At 38.4% G+C, this 19,912-nt stretch overlaps 2 protein-coding genes across 7 annotated transcripts in view; both read left to right on the plus strand.

The window, feature by feature from the left end:
- Positions 1-6,408: 6,408 nt before the first annotated feature.
- LOC107739638 (DNA-binding protein SATB1-like) lies at positions 6,409-15,067 on the plus strand. Its single transcript, XM_016551805.1, has 12 exons — positions 6,409-6,490; positions 6,586-6,764; positions 7,156-7,355; positions 7,446-7,622; positions 8,755-8,881; positions 9,213-9,336; positions 9,796-9,907; positions 10,851-11,233; positions 11,345-11,539; positions 11,713-11,868; positions 14,078-14,275; positions 14,460-15,067. Exons 3-12 carry the CDS (start codon positions 7,181-7,183, stop codon positions 15,018-15,020), a joined length of 2,208 nt encoding a protein of 735 aa, XP_016407291.1. The 5' UTR covers positions 6,409-6,490; positions 6,586-6,764; positions 7,156-7,180; the 3' UTR covers positions 15,021-15,067.
- A 2,141-nt stretch (positions 15,068-17,208) lies between these two features.
- The window catches only part of LOC107739565 (TBC1 domain family member 5-like), a 20,485-nt gene continuing 17,781 nt past the window's right edge, over positions 17,209-19,912 (plus strand). For all 6 annotated transcript variants that reach the window (XM_016551727.1, XM_016551724.1, XM_016551723.1 and 3 more), the window contains exon 1: positions 17,209-17,335. The gene's annotated coding sequence lies outside the window, so the exon portion shown is untranslated. The remainder of the gene's footprint in view (positions 17,336-19,912) is intronic.

Here is a 19,912-nt window from a genome sequence, read left to right on the forward strand (position 1 = left end):
CTCTCCACCGGGTTGTGGAGCCACACCATGGCACCTACATCATAAGGCTGGTGACGCAAGCCAACATCATGGTACAGTTTTGACGGTCGTGAGCTACCTCACTGTGCATCCGTGCACCGCTAAAGGCAGAGTTCAGTTTTGTCAGCAATGAGGAAACAAACTCAGCATGTGATAATGACATCTGAGAGTCAAGAGCACGAGTGGGTAACAGTACATCAGTGGGAACACGTGCTTCCCGACCGTGGGTCAAGAAGAAAGGCGTGAAACGAGTGCTGGAATGAGTCGTTGTATTATAAGCAAATGCCACATGCTTCACATAATCGTCCCATTCCCCACCATAAGTCAACAGTGTCTTAGCCAGTTGATCAATCAAAGTCCGATTAAAACGCTCAACCATGCCATCCGACTGAGGATGGTATGGCGTGGTGCGAGTCTTTTTAATGTTCAGAAAACGGCAGAGAGTCTGAACCACCTCCGCCTCAAACTGACGACCCTGGTCCGAATGCAAAGTCTCTGGAACGCCATGAAGTAGAACATAGTCCTCAAACAGACAATGTGCAACTGTCTGTGCTGACTGATTAGGCAAAGGATACAAATTGACAAATTTAGTGAAGTAGTCCTCGACAACCAGCACATACCGGTTACCTTTTGAAGTCGCAGGCAGCTCTAAGATGTCCATAGCCACTCTTTCAAATGGCCGCACTGACTGGGATCCACCCATCGGCGCACGATGGACTGGAACAGGACTGCGCCGTGTCTGACACGCCTTGCACTGCTCACACCATTCCTTGATGTCCCTGTACATGGAAGGCCAGTAACAAAATTGTCTTGCCCGTTCCCACACCCGCTCTGAAGAGAAATGCGCAGAAGCTGGGGCGCCATGTAATTGCAAAAGAATGTCAGAAATTAGTGCAGAGGGAACAACTATTTGGACTACAGGTTTACTTGTGAGGGGGCAGCAAACTGAGCGGCATAACAGTCCATCAATGATAGAAAGATGGTTGAATTCAGTCCAAAGCTTCCGTAAGCACTGAGAAGCTCCTTGTAATTTTCTCCTGGATGGTCTTTGGGCATGTGCCACCCAGCTCAAAGCAGTCTTAATGTCAGGGTCAGCATTCTGCATAGCTCTAATGTCTGACAAACTGTGAGACAACGCATTAATGGGAGACATGCTGTCTGAATTGTCAAGTGAGCTCTCCGCAGTCGCATCACCTGCAGAATCCTTGACTTCAGAGGAATGTGCAATGTCAATGCCTGTTTGATTAGAACTCACCACATTTACTTGCAGCACCCCTTTAACACTATCCTCCGACACGTTCGTGTCAAGTGTCTCAGGGCGGCGAGAAAGCGCATCCGCGTTCTTGTGATGTTGTCCATCCTTGTGTACAATGACCCAATTCAACGGATCAAGCTCCAGGATCCATCTCGCTCTTCTCCCTGTTGGGTCATTATCAATGGACAGACGCCGAAGAGCTAAGAGCGGTCGATGGTCTGTGATAATGGTAAATGAGGCAAGTCCAATGTAGTGCTTGAATTCCCTTACTGCCCACACAATAGCCCACAACTCACGATCAAATGTGGACCAACGCTTCTGTGTGGAATTCAATGCCCGACTGGCATATGCCACCACATGTTCACGCCCATCTCTGTCCTGCGCGAGAACTGCACCGACAGCCAGGTTGGAGGCATCAGTGTAAATTTTAAAGGGCACACTGAAGTCAGGCAATATCACGACAGGCCCAGACGACAACACATTTTTCAGGTGGTTAAATGATTGGTCGCATGTAGCGGTCCACACAAAGGGCACATTTTTACCAACGAGTTGGTTCAGTGGCGCAGCGAGTTTCGAAAAGTCCTTGACGAAACGTCTATAATAAGAACATAGTCCCACAAAGGCTCTCACCTCAGAAGGAGAACGGGGAACTGGCCAGTTCAAAACTTTCTCAGTGTTCTTGGGGTCGGGCTGAAGACCCTTTCGAGAAACTACATGGCCCAGGAAGACTACATGATCTCTGGCAAGGTGGCATTTGCGTGGGTTCAGTCTCAACCCTGCGGATTGGATTCTCGAAAACACCTCTTTGAGGCTTGACATGTGTTCCTCAAAGGTTTTATTGTAAATCAAAATATCATCGAGGTATACCATGCAGATGTGCCACGGGAGCCCTCTGAGGACCAGCTCCATCAAACGTTGAAATGTAGCAGGGGCGTTGGAAAGGCCCATCGGCATAGATCGCCACTGATAGAGGCCCTGTCCTGTTGTAAAAGCCGTCTTTTCTCGGTCGTCCTCCGCAACTTCCACCTGCCAGTAACCATTGGAAAAGTCTAATGTGCTGAACCAGGCAGCACCTGCCAGTGCGTCCAGTGTGTCGTCCACTCGGGGCAGAGGATGAGAGTCTTTAATGGTCACACTGTTTAAACGTCTGTAATCCACACAAAAACGCCAGGTGCCACACTTCTTTCTCACTAAAACAACCGGCGATGCCCAGGGACTACAGCTCTCCTCGATCACACCATCCGCAAGCAAATCAGCCACCTGTCTTTCTATTTCAGCACGTTTTTCAGGGGATGTACGATGTGCACGCAGTTTGATGGGAGCCTCCTCACCAGTTCTTATGTAATGTTTCACTAGCTTACATTTGCCAACATTCTGTTTGGAGGAGCTGAAGATGTCATGGAATTCCAACAGCAAGGCTGACAGTGCAGCTTTCTCCGAATCAGAAATAGGTGACTCGTCCAGCGATATAGGAGGCGCAGCTGCAGAAGAGGTCACTGCAGCTACATCAACTGGGGCATTAAAAAACTGAACATCAGAATCATCAACTGAGTATAACTCACCCAGATGCATCCCTTGTTTCAATGAAATGTCATGTCCAGTAGGATTCAAAATCCGAGCCTTTGTCAGTCCGTTGTGAACCCCAGCCAGTGTGTGAGCTACTATTAGACTGGAAGAATCTGCCACATTGGGTTCTAGGTATCCAACAAAGTCACTTGCTACATGAGCTGCGTTAGGTAGACATACTTTAACTGGCACCACTGACTCGCTGAGAGGCGGCAAATTTATAGTGGTTGCAAGCGACACATTGCAGCATGTCGGAACAAAGTCTTTGCTGGTAAGTAGAGGAACCGTAATGTCCCACAGTTGGAGCTTAGCATGGCTGAGGTCCAGTAAGGCATGATTTTTCAACAGAAAGTCCCAGCCCAGCAAAACAGTCTGTGTGGTCTCTCTTAGCACATGAAATACATGCTGCCATGACCCAGTTCCCAGCTGGAATGTTACAGTGATGGTGCCCAGTGTATCTAGCATTTGTCCATTCACTGCATGGGCTGACACATAGTCTTTTCTCAGTGGGCGATTGCGAAGTGTAGGAATTGACATACGAAAATCTGCACTCATAAGTGACACACTGGAACCAGAGTCGACTAACATTTGAACCTCCACGCCTTCAATCACTCCTTTCACATATGATACTAACAGCTCCTGGCCAGTGTCCGAACTTAATTCATTGTCTTTTGATACAGAATTACAGTCATCGACATTTTGAGGGCCCATGGGCAACATAGCTGGTGTTTGGGCCGCAACATCAGCTACAGTCAGTTTTCCGGCTGGTAGCGGCGCTCCTCTCTGCTAGGTGACATGAAACGCACTCCCCGCTTTCTCGAATCATCCTCATAACCGTTCCATCTGCGAGAACCGGGGCTGGGGCTGCGTCTCGCAGGAGACAAAGGAGAGTGTGAGTCTTTATAACTACGCACATCCATACCTGATGTACGCTCATCACAGTGCTGGAATTTCCTCTCAGGTGAGCGGCTTCTCCGAGCACCATCAAAGACACGTGACTGGCATCCTCGACCCCCGCAGACACACTGGCACCTTCCATTAAACTGAGAGCGGCCTCCATCCCACTCGTCCATTGCTCTAGAACTCACTCTGGCCTTCAGTTTTTGATTTTCATCGCCCAAGCGCCTCAATTCCATTCTCATATCCCTCATTTCCTCAGTCAATCGATCCACAGCTCTGTGCAGTCCTCCATTATCAGTCACAGAATATACAGCAGCCACAGCTCCTCCATCATTAGTACTTCCTGCAACATTAACAGTCGTGTAATCAGTCTTTATTGCGTCTCTAGCGTTCTCACACCGACCTGCAATTATCACAGCCTCCTCCAAATCCGTTGCTCCTTGTTCATGGCATTTAGCTCTGAGCACAGGATCCAAGCCAGCAAGGAAACGACGAAATTTTTCTTCCCTCTGGGCTCTGTCACCGTATTCAGGAAAAGCCTCGTCCACTAACCTGCTGATCTCTGCTGCATACACCTCCAAACTTTCCCGCGAAGCACGAGGGCGGGCTGATAGGCTGGCTCTGAAGCGATCCATGAACTGCCGCTGTCCAAAAGCCTCCTTGAGTCGTTCTTTGGCCGCTGTATAATCAGCCTGAACAGTATGAGGAAGGCTGTCCCACAAAAGAAATGCTGCGTTGCTCAGCCGCGTCGGTAGAATCCGCGCCAGTTCATAATTATAGGACGCAGCACCATCTCCATCTGTGAGCGCTCTGACCGCGACCTCGAACTGCCGTGCCCAACAGAGAAAGCTCTGCTTCTCGTCACCGGAGAATGGCGGCGGTAACTCAATTCTCACGTGTCTGTTAATCTTGTCGCGGTCCCGTCTCGAATATAAATCATCCTCGTCTTTACACCACATGATGGCCGCGACAACGTTGAACCCGCGCGTGCTAACTCCACTAAGAACTTTTGACTATAAACTAACTAGTTAAACACTCGCCGTAACACTGAACCACGTAACTGCGAATAAAACAAAACAAAACCGCTGCCACCAATGTGACCGAGCGTTCGTGCCGGGTTCGCCTAAACACTTAGGAATAAGAAAACAATAAAAACGAGAGCGTCTGAACTCTTCTTTATTATCCGTCACCCCCAGAGAGAGAACTCAAAAACCCGCGACACTCTAGAGCAGAAAGTGCGCACGCCCATTGCCTATCTATGGCAAGCCCCGAGGGGATAAATGCATTACACACACACACATAACGAGCGCCCGTACATCTAGAATTAGTGCAATATAACAATCAAATAAAGTCTGTTACAATACATTTATTTTTTTCAGGATTCTTTTATGAATAGAATAGAAACCTTTTAACATTGTAGATGTCTTCAAGGTCACTTTTGATCAATTTTATGCACTCTTTCTAAATAAAAGTATTAATTTCTTTCAAAAACAATATTACAGACCTTTTGAACCATTTAAGGCAACAAAATTTAACAAACAACAGTTGGTTAAATTAATGTTCAATTTAAACCATAAATTTCCATTTCATCTGTGAGGAAAAAGTTAGTACAACCAAACATTCATCACTAAAAACTAAAATGACTAAAATTTCAATCAAATGCAAAATAGTAGAGCTTCATTAAAGATGAAGTTCCCACCTTATATAAACTTCAATTAACTCATCTGGTCACATGGGCGTAGCTTGTGGGGGGTCCAGAGGGCCCTGTCCCCCCTAGCGACTGAAAAGTAAATATGTATACAATGTAGTTATTTTCATACATTTTAAATTGTTATTTTGTAAACAAATTAATCAAATCAAATCAAACTTACTAATGCCTCCCGTCTCATTTGCGTAAGTTGTGGCATGACGAATCTTCATTTTGGTGGATATTAGTGCTATTATAGCATACTTAACATTCTTTACAACAACTTCAGAGAAATCTGGACCCAACCAAAATAAAGTCAGACGAAGATGCCAATTCTGATGCCGTGCGTGATGACTCTGCACCTGGACAGTCTCATAAAGGTGATCCACTGGATGCTCCGTAGCGGCTCCGTGTTCTACATTTACATCAGGAAGAGGACTATTTACATCCAGATGTTATTTGATTTACACTAAACAAAACCTAGACATAGATTTAATAATATAAACTACTTAATCTGCCATTTTAAGTAAGATTTACTAAATAGGCTATGACGTATTTGTTGTGTGCTGAACTTGAATCATGTCCAACAGATATCTGATTTAAAGCAGTGGGTGAGAAATGTACTCCTTGATTTGTTTAATAAAAGCATACTTTGATATTCTGTTGACAAACATGTTTATAGTGCATTGTTTTCAACGTGTTTATTTAAATTATATAGCCTTTACTCATCAATGCGGTCCAAATGTATTTCTAGTATCCATATGGCCAAGGACAAAACATTTCCTGGGTGTTCTTACTCTTTCATGGCTCTCTTCTTTCCGATATAAGCCAATCAAAATGTACGACTAGTCAAAGTTGTACATTAGATATTTGAAATTAAGAGTCTTTAATATTGAAATATCGAAAATGCTTGGGACATCAATTATTAAACGTTAAAATGGCTTGCCATACTGTAACAGTCATGTATTCTGACAGGAGGCACTTCCGCTGGAAACTGATTGGTCCGCTCCTGGTGACATCACACTGATGATGCTTTGTGGGGCCGCCTAGAAATTTAATTACGGGTCTGTGTTCGCGCATTACATTATACGAGCCGTTTTTCCTCACTGTTAGCCTTATTTTATTGATTTAAATGTCTCTGGTTTTTCCGTTTGTTAAGACCTTTCTTTATGAAATAAAACCCGCTCTCGAGTCGCTTGTCACCGCACCCGCGCGTTGATTCTGGAGCCAGTGTTTTTGTTAGTGAGCGATCCTGGGACGCGCGCTCGGTCTGTCGGCATGTTCGGATACCCATCTGCAGGATTATAACCACCGGAAAACAGCACTGCAGTCAATAAAGTAAGTGATTGAAATAACATGGCATAAAAAGAAGACGAGATGATGTGTCATAGGTTGAGCATAGCCTATATGCAGCACCTGTAGCAGCGCTTCAGTGCTGAACAAAAAACATTTTAAGCCAGCCTAAGATGGTTTGCTGGTCGTTGGTGGTTTAAGATGGTCTCCCGGCCTGATCAAGCTGGTCTTCAGATGGTTTAGCCGGAAAGCAAGTTGGAGTCCCAGTTTAACCAGCTAAAAAGAAGAACCAGTAAAAAAAAAAGACCAGCCTGACCATCTTAAACCATCATAAGAGGAAAAAAAACACACAAACAACTGAGCAATACTATAATTTTATATCTATATATGTCTCTCTCTCTCTATTCTCCTTTCCGCACTCTTTCATTTTCTGTAGTTTGTGAGAGCTGAGATTAAAAACGATGATGGACCATTGGGCGACTACTAGTGGAACCCAGGGACCTGTCATGTGTGAACCCTCTTACCCTCCATGTAAAATGGCCCGTATGGAGAATTCAAGAGATCTACCTGTACCTGGAGTCACTCCTGTGAGCCTGACCTCCAAACAAACATCATTACACATTAACAGGAGGAAAGGTATCCACTGACGGGCATAAACACAGATACAGGACCTTGTCTGTTCATAAGATGTCCGAGTGATCATATTCTCCTGTGGTTATAATACAGGCAGTCTGCTTCCTGTGTTCTGTATGGTGGAGCAGAATGATGTCCCGCCCTCAGAGAGGAAGAGGTCGGAGCATGCAGAATTTGTGCTGTTGAAAAAAGACCTGCTGTTCAGCCAGATTACAGAGGCCGCACTGCAAGAGCTGGGATACACACACACCGCAGCAGCTCTGGCTACAGGTATACACACACTAATGAATAATTCACGCTCAGTTCAAATTGAATATGTAAGCCTGAAAGATGGGAAATGTTATTTTTGCTGTTATTTTTTTTTTTAGTTCCAGTCCACACCATCACAACCTGCATCATATCTTCCAGTATATGCATCACACATACTGTAAACCACGTTCAAAAATTTGGGGATTTTTTTTGTTTTGTTTTTTAAAGTCTAATATGCTCACCAAGGCTACATTGATTACAAATATAGAACAAACAGTAATATCGTGAAATATTAATATAATTTTAAATAACTGTTTTAATATATTTTAAATGTAATTTACTCCTGTGATGGCAAAGCTGCATTTTAATATGCTGATTTGGTGCTCAAGAAACATTTCTTATTATTATCAATTTTGAAAACAGAGCTGCTTAATATTTTTGTGGAAACGGTTAAACAATTTTCAGGATTCTGAGATGAATAGAAAGTTTAAAAAAACATGTAAATGATAAATTTTCTTAATAAAAGTAAAAAAAAAAAAAAAAAAAACATACTGTCCCCAAACCTTTGAACTGCAGCATACATATAATATGAATTATTTCTAGTAATTATATCTAATTGATATAAATGTTAAAAGTACTTTGATTTATTTTAAATTTCTATTTAAACATTGAAAAAGCTGCACAATTAAGTTACACAGTAAATGAAAACACAAAAACATTGCAAAAATGTTTAGATGGTCGAATCTTAAGTTAACCTGTACTTAATGTTTTTTTTTTAACATAACATATATCCCTCATATGGATTTTTATTTTTATTTTTTATTTTAATGCTAATGTTTATAAATATGACACATAATTTGCTTATCTGATACAACAATTAAGTAATGAAAAATATTATAAGTTGGAGGTTCAAGACACTGAAGGAAAAGTAGAAAAGGAAGTGCAGAAAGCTGATGGGACACAAGAGAATGTGAACTTGGTCGAGATCAGAAAGCTATTAAGGTTGTCAGAAGAGAAAAATAAGTAGCAAAGTAAAATAATGAAAAAACAACAACTCCAAAATCCAAACAAAAAAGGAACTATGGTGTCAGGAACTATATAAGGTTCATATATAGTAGTCATATATTGTAATAAAGATTCATTTCTGCATTAGGTCAGGTTCAAGTTGGCCATTGGAACCCTGTGTCCCTGTCCACTGTGACAGACACCTCTGACGCAACAGTAGGAGACATGCTTCAAGATCTTTACCATGTCATCACCTTAAGAATAAAGCTTCACAGGTACAACCTGCACACACACTTACTTTAAGCATCACATCTGTCTCTGGGTTTCAGCAAACAGGCTTATCAGAATAATGAACTACATACACTCTGAGAATGAAAGCTGTTCTGATTTATGATTAAGAATAATTTTTCACAGGTGATCTAGTGTTAAAACTCATTTAAAAATTATTAAAAGTTATTATAGTTATTAAAGTTTTGAGGATAAACACTTAATAATATAGCTATTTCTGGAATAATAATTATTTGTGATTAATGTTCTACAGTGTAATTAATTATTGCAATGCACTGCTTTTCTCATTGACTCATGCACATTCTCTCACTCTCTTAGTGTTTCTAAATTAGAGGACTTGCCTGCTGAGCAGTGGACTCATTCTACCGTCAGAAATGCCCTGAAGGAGCTGCTGAAAGAGATGAATCAGAGCACACTGGCTAAAGAGTGTCCATTATCTCAGGTACATGTTCACAATTAGACACTGTAAATACACTATTTTTGCAAGGCACCATACATATAACCTGTATACTAACTTAAAAACACTTTTTATCAACCACAGCTTAATTGCATGTAGCTATAGAATAAAACTGGGTTAATTGTCTCATATCTCATGGTTAAAGAGCAGAACTATGATCGAAGAAGTGCTTTTCATTGAAGAATACACCCTACTATTAAGATCCATGCCTAGTTTGAGAACCAGCTATTAAATCTATTTAGCAAGGAGACAAAAACCTTTAGCACATCCTTTCTGGACACATTTAGTCGGTTCCAAGGTACACCTCAAGGCTTAATTTAGTATGCTCTGTCTGTTATTCACTGAATTCCTGTTACAGTCACATGAAAAGAAAATGAGAGGCAAAATCCCATTTTTGCCTGCACATAAACACACATTGACTTATCTCATATTTTTGTTTGAAAGAGCATGATTTCATCAGTAGTGAACGGCACTTACTATGCCAGCATCTCTGTTGCGAGATGTCAGGAGTTCGGCCAGTGGTACAAACACTACAAGAGGGCAAAATCTATGATGGGTGAGTAGCAACCTACTGTATGTTGTCCAAGAATAGCTCATATATTCACACATTTATTGCCTTCTTTAAGTAGTTGTTTTCTTTTTGTATTTTGGTAACACTTTACATTAGTTACCATTTGGTAATACAGTAGGTATCATGAACAAACAATAAACAATACATTTACAGCATTTATCAATTTAGGTAAATTTTTAGATATACTAACACATTTATAAAATATCAAGCTCTATTAATTAACATTAAATGTATTATGAACAAACATGAATTAACAATATAACAGCATATTTATAAATTGTCAGTAATGCTGTAAAAATGGTTGTTCATTGTTAATTCATGATACGTAATGTATTAACCTATTTTAATAAAAAAATTAAACTACACTACTTTTCAAAAGTTTGCAGTCTTTTTGACAGAAATCTTTTACGCTCACCAAGGCTGTATTTATTTGATCAAAATACTGTAAAATCATTAATATTGTGAAATGTTATTACAATTTAAAATAACTGTTTTCTATTTTAATACTTTTAAAAATGTAATTTATTCCTGTGCTGGCAAAACCATTACTCCAATGTCCAATGACATATCATTCTTCAGAAATAATTATAATTTTTGTGTATATATTTGTGATTTTTTTCAGGATTCTTTGATGAATAGAAAGTTTTTATTTTGAAATAAAAATCTTTTGTAACAATATAGAAGTCTTTACTGTCACTTTTGATCAGTTTAATGCATCCTTGCTCAATAAAAGTATAAAAAAAACGAATAATAAAATCTTACAGAAACCTTTGAATGGCAGTGTATGTAAAATAATATTTTAGTCAAATAACTATATATGCTAAGTTAACGCAGCGTATACTGAAAATAAAACGATTTTGTCTGTGAATTTTAAATGGACTCGTTATTTAATATGAATTTTGAACTACTAAAGATTTTATCTCCTCAGGTGAAATGAGCAGGCACTGCAACCAACCCTCATCCTCCAGCCAGCCCACCATGTACCAGCAACCAATGGAAGGCAGTGGGGTGGAGTCATGTGGTGTTGTCCAGATGCAGGCTGGAATGCCAGGTCTGGTGATGGCTCAGCTCCTCTCACAGCAGCACGCCATGTCTCAACTTCTCACACACGCTCACACGCACTCACACGTGCCTCATCCTGCGCCACTAAGGACTCCTCCCAAATGCAATGTGTCCCCGCCCACAGTACCTCAATGTCCCTCACCTGTCACCGACGTCTCACCTGAAATTTACAACTGGGTGCGTGAGGAGCTGAAGAGGGCGGGGGTTTCCCAAGCTGTGTTTGCACGAGTGGCCATTAACAGGACTCAGGTAACATGGTAATTTTATGCGACAGAATTTTTAGTCGTATGTCCATATCTCTTAAATCTTATGTATCTGTACACATAATAAAGTGTCTATCCATGATATCACTTGCAACAGGGCCTGCTGTCAGAGATCTTGCGCAAGGAAGAGGACCCACGGTGCGCGTCTCAGTCTCTTTTAGTTAACCTTAGGGCCATGCAGAGCTTCCTGCAACTCCCGCAGAGCCAGAGAGACTCCTTTTATCTGGAGGAAAGAGAGCGTAACCTCAACTCTACCTACAACACCAATACCAGCTCACCTCTGCCCATTCAGGTTCACTGTCACTCAAATTTAATTATGGATCTGAGATGCAAAATAGCTTGTGCTATAATCTCTATGGACAGCGCAACGTATTTTGACAAATAATAACCATAGTAATAGTAATAATAATAATAATATTAAAGGGCCATTTGTCAATGTCTACAAAAGTGTCTCTCTCACTACAGGCAAAACTTTCACCTGTTTCCAAGGACATTGTAGTCAAAGTGGAATGCGATGATTCTGGAATAAATTATGGCATCTATGATGAAATACAGCAGGAAATGAGACGAGCAAAAGTGTCACAGGCCTTGTTTGCAAAAGTCTCTGCAGCAAAGAGTCAGGTACGTCATGTGTACTGAAGGAATACATTGGTACAGACTGGACAAAAAATCTTTAATAAAAAGAAAAAAAAGAGTTTGACGTTACAAGTACATTTATGCATTTTATCCAAAGCAACTTACATTGCATTTGAGTTATATACATTTCATTCTTGATTAAATATCTAATAAATGTTTATATGAATGCAGGGATACAAGGACTAATAGAAATGTGAAGTATATACCTAGAATGTATATAATAGTGATTATGAAAATAATTGGGGTTAATCCACTCCCAGTTTTATGAGAAAATATGTACAGTAGGGAGCAAAAATCTAGAACACTAGTGGAAAAGCTTTTCTGTTGCATTTTTTACCATTACAAATTTGATTATCAGCATAACAATTTGAGAGGTTTTTTTTCCAGAAATCTTACGTTTTTTATATAAAAATACAGTAAAACAGTAACATTATGAAATATTATTAAAATTTAAAATAACCGTTTTTTATTTTAATATATTTATAGACACTCATCCAAAGAAACTTACATTGCATTGAAGGTATAAACATTTCATACATATTTAAATTCAGTATATATTTATATGAATGCAGGGAATGCAAGGACTAATAGGAATGTACATAAATTGAATGCTTATAATACAGTGATTATGAAAATAATTAGTATTAATCCACTCCCAGTTTTATGCGAAAATATGTATAGTAGGGTTCAAAAGTGTAAAACACTAGTGGAAATTTTTTTATTTGGAATTTCATTCATTACAAATCAGATTATCAACATAACAATTTGACAGATTTATTTATTTATTTATTTTTAGAAATCTTACGTTTTGATCCAAAATACAGTAAAAACAGCTATTTTGTGAAATATTATTACAATTTAAAATAACTCTTTTTTTTTTTTTTTATGAAAATGAATTTAACTAGCCCGAATAAAAAAGACATCGGCTGAAGTTCACTGCGGACATCAGCATGATCAAAAACTTTTTTCTTCAAATAACAAGTTAAGTATGTAGGGGTGCAACAATCACACAACTCATGGTTCGATCAGATCTTTTTTTTTTTTTTCGGTGAGCGAAAAAAAAAAAATTTTTTTTAAAGAACACATTAAGTACTTCTTCGAAACCACAGCAAAAACTAAAATATTATTAAAGACAAGTGAACCATCAGTAATAAAATAAGAACAAAAACTAATTATAAGCATAGATAAATAAAATATAACAAAGCTACAAATAAAGTAAGGGCTAACATTCGTTTTCCGGCACAGACATGTAATAATGTATAATAACACTGAGGAGTGAAAAAGCTTGTGTTTTGCTGTTTAACATTAATAACATAAGCACTGATGCACAGCTCTAATATAATGATACACATCCGATTCCTTTCTGTTCATGTTCACTTCACTTAACCAACACCAACTGTTTAAGAGAATACTTTCCTAAACTGGTATTTTGAAATCATTTTGTGTGTATGTGTCCATTCAAGCACAAGGAGATGCGAAAGAGGAATCAATTCTGTGTTCATGCGCTGTATGCTAGCCTCAGGGAGTCGAGTAGGGATGGAACGATTACCGGTTTCACGATAAATCACGATAAAATGCCATGACGGTTAGTATTATCGTTTAAAATTGAATTATCATCAAAACCGTATTTGATTATTGCGATTTTGAAAACTCGCGGTAAATCCTGTCCAGCCAGCATCAGTCTGACGCAGAAGCAGCATGCAATGTGGTTGTTAAACTTATTGAAATGTTTTCAGTGTGTATCAGTTCTTTTTGAACATGTTCATCTAATTTTAACAAAACCGTGATAATATTGATAATCGTGATAACTTTGCTCACTATAATCGTGATATGAAATTTTCATACCGTTACATCCCTAGAGTCGAGCTAGCAATTTTGCGAGCCCTGCACATAGTTAATAGCACAAATTTGCTTATTTGACTAGTGACCTAGAAATACTGCAGAATTTGAAATATTTCTTGACAATTAAATATTTATCTCGTACATATAAATATTTAATATATATTTAAATATTTATGTCATGCAAAACATAAATTAATCATTTCTTATTCATTTTACATCATAAAATTTTTTTCTCATTTTAAATGGTCGAAATTCCTAAAACAGGATGTCTAGGTTTAAATCAGTTTTTGAAGCAAATTTTCAACATGGTCTCAGATGTTTGAACCCTGCTGTATATGTGTCTGTGTTTTAGGGCTGGCTGTGTGAGCTCCTGCGCTGGAAGGAGGAGCCATCGCCTCAGAATCGTACACTGTGGGAAAATCTGTCTCTGATTCGCCAGTTCCTAAATCTCAGCCAATCAGAGCGAGATGTTATATATGACCAAGAGAGCAATACCGGGCAGACGTTCTACTCTGAAAAACACACAAGACCACTGACTGAACAACTACAAGTGAGCGCTCACACAAACTTCTACAATTATAATTTCAGTAAACAATTACAGTACATTATGAATATTCGATTACTGGCTGTAAATTATTGTTTACATATATTTCGCTAATATGGGCCTTAAATCAACCATGTTTTGATGTGTTAGATCTCATAATTATTTGCTTTATTTATTTATTTTTCTAAAGGTGATGCCACAGCATATGGTGCCTCTTAAGCAGCACCAACAACTACATAAAATTCCACCTCAGCATCATCAACACTTCCTCCAGCAGCATCTCATCACTGGATGTCCCAAAGACACTCACATGGGCTCAAATATTGGAGGCAGGTCTTTACCACCAGAAGCCCATGCAATTCTGCAGAGTTTCATTCAGGAAGTGGGACTACATCCAGATCAAGAGGCCATTCATACACTGTCTGCTCAACTGGGAGTAGCCAAAGAGGCTGTTCTTAGCTTTTTCAATGGTCACAACTGGCTTCGACAGGAAGAACAGGACAACAGAGGAGAAAGAGAGATTGAGGAAAGGGAAGACGATTACATGGAGACAGAGGAGGAATGCAGGGGTACAATGGAAAATGATGAGGAGACAAATGCAAACATGATGACAGGGAAACAAGATGGTGCGGTGGATCAGAATGCATCTACACAAACTCGCTTTATCATTACTATTAAAAAAGAGGAGGAGCTTCCATGTAAGGAGGAGCGTGATGATAGCCCCGCCTACTGCCAATTCATAAACTCCTAAAAAATACATACACTACCGTTCTAAAGTTTGGGGTCATTCTGTTTGAATGAAATGAACACTTTAATTCAGCAAAGATGCATTAAAGTGATCAAATATGAGGGTAAAGACATTTATAATGGGACAAAAGATTTCTATTTCAAATAAATACTGTTCTTCTGAATGTTCTATTCATCTAAGAATCCTGATAAATAATGTGTCACTGAAATATTAAGTAGCACAACTGTTTCCAACATTGAAAATAATAAATGTTTCTTGAGCACCAAATCAGCAAATTAGAATGATTTCTGAAGGATCACGTGGCAGTAAAAATTCAGCTTTGCCATCAAAGGAATAAATTAAATTTTAAATATGTTAAAATAGAAAACAGTTATATTAAATTGTAATAATATTTCACCATATTACTGGTTTTACTGTATTTTTGATCAAATAAAGGCAGCCTAAGTGAGCATAAGCGACGTCAAAAACATTTTAAGAATATCTTACCAACCTCACACTTTTGAACAGTAGTGTATTAAATCCCATTTAAACAAATAAACAGCAATGAATACTGGGTGATTTTACAATTTCATGTAGCATATTTACGGTTGTGCCTTTATGCACAAGGTCTTTTATTAAAACGTCATACTTTGGATGGACTATGGAGGTGGAATATTGAGGATTCCACAAAGGAAATGCCACGGAAAGTATTCATTAAACATCACTGTTCTTATTTCTAAAGTGATTACAATATTCAAACCAAATTAAGTCACCATTTTCATAATGTATTGCATCATTAAAGGAAGAATTGCAAATTTGAATTGTTGTTAGAGCAAATATTTACACCCCTAAATGAATATGATTTGCAATTTTATAGTAGTAGTATTTATTTTTTGTCTCTGGTTTTCTACTCAAATCCTCAACTGAATCTTTACAGGTGGCAGGCAACATCAGTCAGTGTTAATGGTGGCACATTCAGTCAGACAGTGTTGTCTTTTACAAGAACTGTTGCCAGAGACCCTGAAACCGTTATGTATTATATGTTAGAAACAAACAGCACATTACTGTATTATTGTCAATAGAGCAAAACACAATAGAAACAGCACTTTGAATTACAGTGAATAGTTCTCTCTCTCTAATGAATTACAACAAATCTGTACTGTTTGTTATTGTTCATTATATTTAAAGCCATTTTATTTAAGAACTAGAAAATTAGCTTTATATTTAATGGCATTCTTGATTATAACTATTTCTCTGCTAAATAGTGTCAGAATTGACAATGCTGTTTTTTTTACCATCTTGAGGTGTTTTTTTTTCTTTCATTTTATTATTATTATTATTATTATTATTCAGACACATTCACCACCCGCTACTTCCATTTTCTCCATATATATCACTGTATATGGGGTCAACACTGTCGGATACAAAAGAAATGTGTCATATATTTAATATTAATATTGACAAATCAAGCATTCACTAGGAATGAATGAACTGAGACTACAGGATGGTTTCAAACTGAATTTCAGCTCATTATGTCAATTAGAAAATCTTCCAGTAACAAAATAACCATATTTTTCATTTCACACATGTATGAAATGCAGGAGCCACTTGGTTTTATGAGATACTAACACGATCTACTTAAAATGAGGGAAAATATCTAGAAAATCCCACTGACTTTGATAGTCTAATATCATTTTATTTTCATAAAGGTCTGACAATGTTGACAAATAGTAGAGTGAAACCATGTAATGTTGAAAATAAGAATATTTTACAAAGAATATTAAAAAAAGAAAAACTCTTTCTTCTGCCATATAGGAGTAGCTTTCTTGAGTTAATTTATATTTTATTATATAAGAGTTATGGTTTGAGGACAGGTGCTTTTAGGAGTACTGACCGTCAATTTGTGATTACGAGATAATTAAATGAAATGGTACATTTGTGTTACAAAGATTTTTTGGAAAATCTATGATTCATCAGATTAATTTCTGCTCAGTTAATCTGCTATTCAATAACTAATGGCATGTAAAGTGGGACATGTGCTGTGCCAGTCTCAAAATGCACTGTTTATTTGTGGTATATGGTGGCTTTTGGGTCATATCAAGAAATATTCCTCCTTAATCCACCCACAACTCTTATAGTAGATGACTTATTTCTGATTTTCGATATAAATAAGGATAAAATATCCCGCGCGTTTCAAACCTGTGAAATCAGAAGTCGCGCCAGGCTTCGCGTCCGGAGTGAGTCACGTGTCTGATCAGCTGTTCTGCGGCACATCCGCCTGACTCGCGCTAGTGTTTACATGCAGGCTGCACGGGGCAGACCCGCCTGAAGCATTGCAGGTAAAATATCAGCTGAATTCCCTTTACTACATTGAAACTGTCGTTTGCGATAGTCGGAGTGCTTGTCAAAACTGAATGCAGAGACATCAAGAGTGTTAAATGCTGTGCAATGATTCATATCGGAAGTGTAGAGCTGCCAGCCCCGTAAGGCCTTTCGACTCAACATATCCCTTAATAAATCCAACTTTATTCACCGCTTTTAATCAGTTTTCTGATGTAAATCCCAAACAGTAGGCGTCGGGGACCTGTATATGAGAAATTATAACTATCACTTTGAAATTTGTCTTTGATATTTAGGCTGTAGGGATGCCTGTAAGTTTCATACTATATTTCATTGGTTATGCAATTGATGTCTGTCCACATTATGGATCAATAATGTCCCATTTTTATTTTCACTTCTGGTTAGGGAGGCTTAAATCTTGATCCTCATATCTGAAAGCTGTATGGTTATAGGCATAGACTGGGACACATTCCCCCTAAAATTCAGAATAATGTGTTACTGATATTGGTTTTCAATATTTTATACTTAATTTTTTATGCTTGGTCTCCTCCAGTCCTAAAGAAGTGGTTACAGTTTTGCCAATAACTTATAACCAACTTAACTGACTTATAACCAATATGATGGCCGATATTATAAATCTATACTGTAATGTCTGTTCAAACAAATCTGATGCAACAAAACGTTGTAACTTATAATAGGAAACATGGATAAAAGTATTTTCAGAGTCCTGATATTAAGCCTTGATATGATCTGTTTTCAATATTGGACAAATCAGATGCTGATAATTAAAATTGTATATAAAGTTTATAAATAAAGCATTGAAATAAAGTATTTGAAATAAAAGCTATGTAATTTAATAACTAAAATGAAAAAAAAAACACCTGAATTTTAGTGACGCCCTTTCTGAGAATCTATTGAGGAGTTGATATTTCATGATTCCTCTTTCTCCTTTAATATTTTTGTTAAAAGTTTTTTTTATTTTTTTTATTTAACATTATAATATATTTGTGAAGTAGGGCAGCATGATCTTTGGAGGACTATATGATTCTCTTTGGACCTGATGGCATTTAGTCTGAACAACAGAAAAGATTTACCGTGGCATCACAAGATCAGCTCGCTGCCCTTTTTCACACTTGCTCGCACACACACACACACACACACTTGGTGACGTCTGAGTTAAACGCCTGTCATGCTGCAGTATTTAATGCATACAAACCATGTCAGATTATAATTAGCTAATGGCATTTGTTTAATTCATGTTTGAAGAAAGATATAGGCCTACTCTTAGTCCTGTAATATTGGAAAACACCATTGAGTTTCAGGTTATCATTGTATGTTAATACATGTATATTACAGAACCAGAACATGTGCACATTCTTTTCTTAATTCAGTGCTGCTCTAATATTATAACCAAGCATATTTCTGCACTAATGATAATGTAGGGTTTTTGAGTTCACCCAGTAGCTTGTAGAATTCCTACAAGTTTCCTACTGTCATGTGATTGGTGCAGGAGCTCTGTTCTGTAATTGGCTGATGAAGTGAAGGCATGTGAGTGTGTTTAAACAGGTTTAGGCCTGGGCTGCGTTCAGGCCCGACGTGAAAAACGGTGTAAAACGTTTTTTAAACGGAAACGGTGGTGCGTTGAACACCCTGTTCTGATGACGCAAGAGTTGCAACTATGGCAGCTGAGAAGCTGATTGGGCTGACATGTTTGACACACCCACCAAACAAGAGAATACGCATCTCAAACCCCGTTGCACACCGTTTCCAGGAAACGTGTCATTCAAACCGGAAACCGTAGCAAAACGGTGCACACCGGTTTGAGCTTGAACTTGCCCCTGGTCTGCTTCTGTAACCCTCATTATTGGTGTGTTCTACACCCACAGGCATTTTGATGTAATGAGCTCGGTTTTGTCACATGAAGCTCCTCTAATGTTTGATGGATTATTTTGTGATCCTAATTCACAAAATACTGTTAAAGATTCGTTTTGTTTTTACTAAAGTAACTTCCCTTTAGCGTTTCTATTTGTGCAAATGACTTTTTTTTCCTAGTTACAGTTACTTTAGTGAGTTATGGTTGTTTTGTTCCTTCATTTTGGTTTAGCACAGGTTTCTCACAGTTTTTTTTTTCAGTTCCTCATTTCTTTATTTCAAATACACACACAGTAAATAAGGATTGCATATAGTCTTTTCCAATCCTAATGTATTAAAATGGAGACAATACCAGTGTTTCCCATACATTGATTTATTTGTGGCGCCCGCCACAATATCAAAACTGACCGCCACAAATAGATTTTCCAAAAGGCTTTGATTTCATTGAATAAACATGAGCACTAGTCTGCAAGTTTCAAAATCGAAACCCGGTGCGGGTGTTTTTATATCACTGTATTTCTGAAGGAAACCAACTGTTTTCAGAAAATTTTGGAAGTCATTTTCATTTCATCTTGCATGCAATGTCTGATAAAGCAGCGTTTGTGAGCGGAGCGCTGCTTTGTGTACAGCGTTACCGGTGAAACCTCGATCTCTACCACTCCAACAGCACTTTCTGCTGGCAGAGAATGAATTTGCATATATAT

Source organism: Sinocyclocheilus rhinocerous, unplaced genomic scaffold (genome assembly GCF_001515625.1).
Source record: "Sinocyclocheilus rhinocerous isolate Xijiao unplaced genomic scaffold, SAMN03320098_v1.1 scaffold314, whole genome shotgun sequence".
NCBI lineage: Eukaryota > Metazoa > Chordata > Actinopteri > Cypriniformes > Cyprinidae > Sinocyclocheilus > Sinocyclocheilus rhinocerous.

Coding starts and splice junctions, on each gene's coding strand:
- LOC107739638 (XM_016551805.1), top strand. CDS start 7,181: ATGATGGACCATTGGGCGACTACTAGTGGAACCCAGGGACCTGTCATG. Junction 11,869..14,077: donor TCTCTGCAGCAAAGAGTCAG/GTACGTCATGTG, acceptor TCTGTGTTTTAG/GGCTGGCTGTGTGAGCTCCT. Junction 14,276..14,459: donor CACTGACTGAACAACTACAA/GTGAGCGCTCAC, acceptor ATTTTTCTAAAG/GTGATGCCACAGCATATGGT.